This window comes from Clavelina lepadiformis, chromosome 6 (assembly GCF_947623445.1).
Source record: "Clavelina lepadiformis chromosome 6, kaClaLepa1.1, whole genome shotgun sequence".
In the NCBI taxonomy this organism is placed as follows: Eukaryota; Metazoa; Chordata; class Ascidiacea; order Aplousobranchia; family Clavelinidae; genus Clavelina; species Clavelina lepadiformis.
The window spans coordinates 20,201,490-20,209,709 of NC_135245.1; the positions used below are offsets into that span (position 1 = coordinate 20,201,490).

Below are 8,220 nucleotides of genomic sequence, written 5' to 3' on the forward strand. Positions count from 1 at the left end.
TCAATGCAAATATAGTTATTAGTAGGGCAACCAAAAGTCAATATGGTCAATTTTTTTTACCTGCTCAGAATGCTATGAAACAAGCACAAAACAAATTTCAGCTTTGTACGATGTGTGGTATAGAAGTTATTAGGTCAGATAAAGTCAAAATGTTACGTTAGGTCAAAATACGGTCAAATTGTTTCGTTAGGTCTTTTTTTTAGGTCAAAATCTATTAAACTTGTAATTTTGTAATATTATTCTTCCGTTTTTCTCTTTTCTTGTACCGCAAACAATTCCAGTCCCGCAAATTTTACTTAGAACCCAAGCCACAAAGAGAGGGAAGGCTTTTCAGCGCGTTTGGTGACGTCACGATGTGACGTCATTGCATTTGAAACTGCAAGTTGTCAATCTTAATACGCAGAAACGAAAAAAAAGTCAACACTAGAAAAGCATTTTGTCATTTTTAAATGCAGCTTTAGATTAGAAAGTTGCTGTAGACAGTGTAGAGACTATCAGTATAGCGTTTTTCAAAATGAGGTCAAAATTCAAACTTTTTAGGTCAAAATAAGGTCAAAATGTAAACTTTTTAGGTCAAAATAAGGTCAAAATGTAGACTTTTTAGGTCAAAATGAGGTCAATATTTGCAAATTTTAAGGTCAAAATTTAAAATTTTTAGGTCAAAAAACTCGTTGCCCTAGTTATTAGACCTGCAAATGTAGAATTATCATTTCGTGAGTGTAAACAACTTCTACCGCTTACAAATCTTAAGAATTTTTTTATTGCAAATTAATAAAAATAAAATTTCTAAAATAACACTCAAACTACATAAACATTTTATTATTCATAAAACTTGATATACAGTAGGCTATTTTATATTTTATAAGGTTTTCTGAGACGTTGTCAATGATTCAAATGCAAACTTTGGTGATTAAGTCTTATAAAGGGTTTCCATTTTTCACTGACATAATATCCAAAATAAAACTGAATCCAAAATGTCTGGAGGGCAAACAAGGTCGCCTATTCCATGACAGAACAAACAGATACAAATAAATTACCAAAACGTAGATTTTAATCTAGACATTTTCAGAGCCTGATGCAGTGGCCTGAGTTCGCCGACACCCGCACAACACCGTCTGAGGGGATCGCACAACTCACAGTGGAATATTTCGAATTAAACATGAAATCCATGGCAACCATCTGCAATGTTTGATTCAGACTGAATTAGAGAGATATTTGAAACTTTGACAGTCCAGAAGGAGACGTTTGTTTGAATAAACATTCTGTTTAATCGACATATGCACCGGCTTATCGGTTATGGGCTACAGTATTGCTTATTTTTAAAGTTGATAAAAATTAAAAAATACATTGGACCACTTGTGTCAATGAAATAAGCACAGCTACGACCAACCTCTCCAGGCTTTCCGACAATATCAACAAGCAAGTTATCGCCTTTTACTTCAATAGATCGTATTCGTCGTGAAGATACGGGAACCCACTTGCTCCTTTCTCCCAGAATAGCAATTGTGGTGTTTTCGCTAAATAACAATGCGGTTGACGTCACGTTTGCGCTATAAACTCCTTTTAAAGCGTAATGGCAACACACTCGGAACAGATTCCATCAAACTACAAACAAACATGCACATTGCAGATGCAAACAGTTTAACACCACGCTGCTGGTAATTTACCTTATTTTGATCAGGGGGGAAGCGTACCAAAGCTGAAAATCTTTTGTCTCACAGATAGGAATTTCGATCGATGACGAAGGAGATAGTATTCCAGCGTTTTGTTGATCGGGATGACCTTGATATATGACGTATGACGTATCCCCCGGCTAACAAGTTTAACATGTATCGCATGAAGATGTTTTTCACAACGACTACATACCACATCTAAAAGCATCTAGCCGGAGCTACATGTCAATCAAGTGGGCATTCATTTAAAAAAATATAAACTGTATGTTCGCGGAAATTTTAACAGCACTGCAACAAAATTTAAAATGCATCGTAAACGTCATGCAATTTATTCTAGCAAACGATTTTCGCACAACGTTATACTCGTCGACGTTCATAGATTCTTCGTTCAATTACGTCAGTGTAGGATCTTATTACTTACGTTTACTTCATCCAAGTACATGGAACTTGGTTTCAGTTTGTATCCTTTTGTGGTGAGCTGAGCTGCTAAAACGATTCCGAATCTCAGCATCGATTCCCCGTTAGGCAAATACAAGCGAATATCGGAAAATGTTGTATATATTTCAGCTTCAGCATTGGCGAGTCCTGTGTATTAAGTAGATGGTTTGAATGAAAAATATTTACAGCTAATATGGATTACGTCGTGTTTCATATTTGCTATAATAGCGCATATGTTTGAAATACAAAATATAACCACGTGAAACATTTTGAATAATTAGATAAAGATTTTTGTGATTGTGCACGGTGGGTAATTCAAGAACTGCCAAGGTCAAATTTTTTTAAAGGAGTAAATATCAAATAATTTGGATAAAAAGCAGCAAATTGGTTTATTCAAACACAGGAAAGTGATAATCTATTAGTTAAGATTAGATTGTTTAGGAAGATTTAGTTGAATAAGAGACGAACTTTACCAGGAATGCTTCCATCTGGGAAAGCCAGCTTCATAATATTGTCATCAGTCGTTGTGATTGGTCTGGACGGTTTAATAATTAACCCGTCAGCTCTGCAGCATTTCATCAGCACATCGACGTTCGTCATTCCTGAAAGCAAAAGCCAACATTCAAACAATGTAGAAGTAAATTATCTAATAAACCGTTATATACAAAAGATCTATGTTAGATAAAGTTTCCATTTTAACAAAGCGCAAGAAAAGTTAAATTTCATTTTTAGCTCCATATTTTAAAAGCTAGCCTTATATGAAAGAGGGCTTTTATTCATTCTTTCTTGATTTCACGGACAGCCCATATGATTAATATCATATTAGCTTGTATTTGTCTGAGGTGAACGTGCTTATGTTTGAGGCCGAACGTTTGCTTCCAAAGGTACCTGAATGTGTTTGCTGCGTACCTCTCACATTTCCTTATTTTTAATTCATGTCAAATTGATAAAAATAAATCCCGACCACTCCACCTATTGCGTCGCTCGGCCCAACAGGTCCGGTACTGAGCGTAGAAATAGCCGCTTGCAACTCAGTGTTTGGTTCAGCAGCAGCGTCTCCATAAGGACTTCCCTTTTGCATCGAAGTTGTCCAGAATGTGTCTTTGTATGGAGCGATGTAAAGTGCATGAGCAAACATAGAAGTGACTCCAATCTTCCACTGTCCATTGCCGGGATGATAATCACCGCTTACCCGGGCCTTTTAAACATTCAAGGAGTAAGATAAAAGGTGACTGTATTTCTTACTTGATTCATCGTTATTTTTGTCGTATAAAACCTCATAAAACGAGAGGTGTCAATTCTATTTGTCCTTGTTTATCGGCTTAATATCATATTCATATCGGTTAATAGTTGCATAATAGGCACTCGAACAAGTCTACCTGTGTTACTGCTTGTATTTCGGCACTCTGCATCATGTGCCTCGGTAAACCCATACAATATTGAATTGTTACGTCAGAAGCAACCGCTCCTTTGCCCATATCAATCAACCAATCGCGTGCAACGCTGACGTTTGTGTGAGTTATCTGCGCAAGTAAAGCAAATATTTGTAACTACTAATTACCACCGTGTTGAACCTCATTATTCTGTCAAAATTTTACTGTCATTTCATCAAATTCTCTGTCCAGCCAGTCCTGCTCATATGTTATCAATCCCCACGCTTTGCTGGAACGTATCAGGTAGTTCCAAAAATTCTGTGATAGAAAGTCGATTTTTGTTGAAATTGAGCCGTTATAGCATTCAATAAAAATTCCACCTTCAAGCAAGATTAATACCGGGTCGTCGGGTATAGACTTCTCTGTCTCTACATAGAAATCATAACTTCCTCCATTCTTCTTGGCGTAAGTAGTGTCCGATGCCCAGTACCGGTTGTGGGCCACAACAGGTAATCCGGTCGATTGAAAAAGGGAACTTAAAAAGAATAAACTCAAAATAGTACATTTACAATTTCTACATATGCTTTGTTACATAACTAACGAATACCAATAACTTCATTATTAACCAGCCAAGCAAGAATAAAATGTTTCGCGACTTTTTTATATTAAGTGTGACTTCTATTGCAGCATAAAAATTTGGTGAATTTTTGTGCATTCCTTTCAGTTACTGCGCAATTCTGACTTTTTTATGCACTCTTATAAGACTGCATATTATTTAGTATTTTCTTAGACATGAAAAATAAGCGGTAAATATAAACTTACTCCATTCCATGAGGGAAGACGTCATCCATCGAAGTCCAATTCTTCACTCCATCCTGTACACCCTTGTAATACCACCAGGAGTCGTACTGCAGATATCCGTACGGTATGTCTGTACTTTTGGCGTACTCTACCACATCGAGCATCGTTGTTTCGTAATTCTTGCCCTCCTCAGTGTGGTAGTAGTAATACGCCCCTGGATATCGTCAAAACCATACGAAATATTACGGTTTTGTTTGTGCCGTGAAAATGTTATTTTTGTGATTACCGTTGTCGGTATAGTAACCAAGGTAGTTGATGCTGAAATCTGCCTCCATATATGCTCGTTTCTTGTGATAGCGCGTCATCAAAACTTGGCCCCATTTCTCAACAGCTTTGTTGATGCCTTCGTTGCTGTAGTACAAGATGGTGTCGATCTGTCGCCAAAAAATTCAGATATCGGAAAGTATTAATAATAACGTAAATATACGCAGCAATAACGACCGCATTCTACGTAATAATTACAAATAAAAAACCTAAGATTTGTTACATTAAACGATACTTACAAACAACAATTCAACAACTTGTTATACTTCAGCAAACAACCCAACTAAGAATATATCTTGGATACAGTTCAAGTAAACTGTTCCGTTGTGTTTTGACGCGGTTACGTAATGACTTGATTTACATTCTGACAAGATTCACCTGATAGTGTTTCGGCAATTCTGCGGCACCTCCAATGACGCCATATCTTACGATGCCGGAGTCTACGTCATACTTCATGTTGTGAGCCATGAAGCTGCTAAATGATGAGATGATCATGACGCTTCCTTGAGCATCAAAGAGGACCAAAGGACCTGCTCTATCTCCGCCGAGGATATCAACGTGATGCGACCGCAAACTTGAAAGTAAATATGGCAACGCTATAAGTGAGTGAGTGATTAAGTCAGTAAAATGCATTGAAACACGAAGCCGATTTAAATGATTGATTGTTCTTGGTAAAACAAACACTTGTAGAAATATTCAGCAAAGGCTGATTTAATAAATATCAACTGAGCAGACAACGAATTTTAGACCTGTAATATTTGCATCCGAAATCATTGTAAATTAGAATTATTGACAACTTTAATTACAAGACATAGTTGGGAGCGGTCCTATAAACAAATGAGTTCAATCACGTTCATTGTGTAGCTTACTCGGAAATTGAATAGCCATAACCAAACATGTCACCAAAGGTAGCTAGAAATCCAACGTCTTTGGTTTGATTTAACAGCTTGAAGCTTGGGAAGCTGGACAGAATGCTGCTTTTGTCAGAAACGTTGCAATTCTTAATTCCTTGTGGGAAGGACTGAAATACAAAAATTCATTTTCTTAACAATATCGCAAATAATTTATTTTTGCATGAACTGACAAAGACTCTGGTCTAACCTCTAAAGTAGATGTCATATATTTCTATTAGAGATTAATTTCATTTGTATTTATTAATTAACTTACGTGATTAGCAAAGTAAATATCTAAAATAATTATTACAGCGACATATTTGCAAGCACAAATTATAGAAAGAAAATTATCTCGACATAACTAGCCGATGATTTCTAAATAATAACGATTTATCAAACAGAAGCGTTTGTCAGTAAACCACTAGAAGCCGGTCATAACCAAGCTTGGGTACCTGTGTAAATCTTACGAATTCGCCGTCGTTGTAAACCGCGACTTGGGCGTTCATTTTAGACGTCCCAGCAACGTATTGGAATATTTTTGCTTGGTACAATCCTGTGGCGTCGCTCCCACTAACGTCCTTTGTGCCTGGTGTGTACGTCAATGGTCTGTGATTCAACAATTTAAAACAAACTAAAAAGCAAAAAATTACCTTGTAATTTAAGGCTTCCGTCGTCAGTTGAATGCATTTTCGTATCGGCTTGCAGAAAGACGTCGCCAGCGAGAAGAAAAAAGTTTTCAGGGTCGCTCCCAGCAGCAAATCTGTACGACCCATCATTTTTCACCTCTGCGACCAGTTTATCTGTGCTTCCATGGCCTAAACATAACGAGTGTGATTACTAACTAGTGAAAGTGCGGATTAATTGTCTCTGCCCGCGTCAATGATAATTAATTCATAAATGGCGTTTCGACTTTCAATTAACAGAAGAACAATAACGTCATCTAACCAAATTAAGATCTATAGCAGGGGTGTCCAACCCGTGGCCCGCGGAAATGTTCTGATTGGCCCGCGCGGTATTTTTCGAAATGATTTATATTATCAACTGAATCGCCTACGTAATTTATGGCGAATTTACATTCCGACAAATTGGTATTTATTGTTTGTTTACTAATTTATGACAGCCATATGGAAAACTCGCTTCGCATTGCTACATCCTCCATCTCACTGAATATTGCCAAACTTGTTAGAGAAAAACAAAAATGCCAGACTTCACATTGAAATGTCGATGTGTAGTAAAAACTTCGTTGAATTTACTATATCTTGGTATATTTATTGTTCTTATAATTGTAAAACAGGATGATACGTATTTCAAAGATTAGAATTTTGGTGTGAGGGTTTTAATTATAAATTAGCAGTAAACACTCAAGTGGCCCGCGCAATCATTCGTAAATCGCATGTGGCCCTTTGGCCAAAAAGGTTGGACACCCCTGATCTATAGCATTGGTGTAACATATCTTCAAAAGTACTCGATACAACATATTTTCTCTTTCAAACGCAGGTTTGTCCCAAATCTGTTAAACAATATTTGAAAAGCTAAACCTATAATGCATATTATATCTATAGTTTATTTTACCTGTGCAAATGTTACTATATATCGTATGGTTATATAGTAAGTTAAATGCATATACTGTATAAGTTTTCATATATACATTTCTATAACTGTATATATGAATATGATATATACCTGAACAGCATAATTAAATAAGTTATATTTGGTTTACCGTTAACCTTTGCTCTCTTCGTTACCTCACGTGATAAGTTGCTTATTAACATTGCTTATTGATTATTAACTTGTCTTGGAGTGAACGAATATGTTGTTACTGCACTCAGAATAAACTCAACAACATGTACTGTTTTGTTTTAAAGTGTTTTAATATTTCCACATTGCAGCGTATCCAAGTGCTGCAGTGGTCAGATTCACGCCGAATTACGTTGATACATTGAGATTAATTCAATTTACTGTATACTTGGTTAATAAGTAATTGATTTCTTTGAAAACTGTGTCAGCAAAATTACTTACTGGGATATTATCTTATGGCAGCACCAGCCAGATATACAAAGTTATCAAAGTGGATGAAATACCTATTTAAAAAAAATCTGACAATACTTAGCATTGTGAAATGTTTGCGCAATAATAATGCATAATTCCATAGCCAACCATCAGAAGTTTAAACCTAGTTACTTTAATGTACGCGAAAAAAATCAAATGAGAGAGAAACTTCAAAAAGATCCTAAATGTACGATCATTTCTTCTCAGCTATGTTAGAGGTAATTGAAGACTTACCAGCGCGGTTTACAGTTGCTGCTTCAGAGCACTGAGCGCTACATAACATCAATCCAAAGAGAATGTAAATCATGTCTGAGTCGCCTGAATCTGTTGCACTCTGAACAATAATCACACGCAAGCACAAAAGCAAACGCAACACCGGCTTCAGTAGAGCTCACAGCAAAATGCGTCTCTGCGGTTGTTTGCACGACTGCAAGGTGAAAAAAGAATTTGTACTTTGTACTGAAGCTGCGCTGGTGAGAAGTTGTAAGCCGCCTGCATATCACAAATTTCCTGTATGACTGTTAGTATTAGTATTGACAATAAGAAAACATTTCACTTTGGTGTCATTTTATTTTTATAGATTTACCTGTAGCATTGGAACCTAGCTAGGTTGGTCAATTTAACTGAAGGTTTCCACAGAGCTTAACCAAAAGCTGAATGTAAAAACTT

General features: G+C 36.4%; 1 protein-coding gene across 1 annotated transcript; it reads right to left on the reverse strand.

Annotated features, from left to right (window-relative positions):
* Positions 1-742: 742 nt before the first annotated feature.
* LOC143463340 (uncharacterized) lies at positions 743-7,949 on the reverse strand. Its single transcript, XM_076961806.1, has 16 exons — positions 7,786-7,949; positions 6,153-6,317; positions 5,955-6,088; positions 5,479-5,630; positions 4,988-5,183; positions 4,572-4,719; positions 4,307-4,499; positions 3,884-4,019; positions 3,710-3,802; positions 3,491-3,634; positions 3,084-3,309; positions 2,585-2,713; positions 2,095-2,258; positions 1,668-1,813; positions 1,391-1,517; positions 743-1,179 (listed from the first exon to the last, which is right to left on the reverse strand). The coding sequence occupies exons 1-16, from the start codon at positions 7,856-7,858 to the stop codon at positions 1,066-1,068; spliced, it is 2,340 nt and encodes a 779-aa protein (XP_076817921.1). The 5' UTR covers positions 7,859-7,949; the 3' UTR covers positions 743-1,065.
* Positions 7,950-8,220: the final 271 nt, after the last annotated feature.

Coding starts and splice junctions, on each gene's coding strand:
- LOC143463340 (XM_076961806.1), bottom strand. CDS start 7,858: ATGATTTACATTCTCTTTGGATTGATGTTATGTAGCGCTCAGTGCTCT. Junction 5,184..5,478: donor TATGGCTATTCAATTTCCGA/GTAAGCTACACA, acceptor TTTACTTTCAAG/TTTGCGGTCGCATCACGTTG. Junction 3,803..3,883: donor AGTCTATACCCGACGACCCG/GTATTAATCTTG, acceptor TTTCTATCACAG/AATTTTTGGAACTACCTGAT.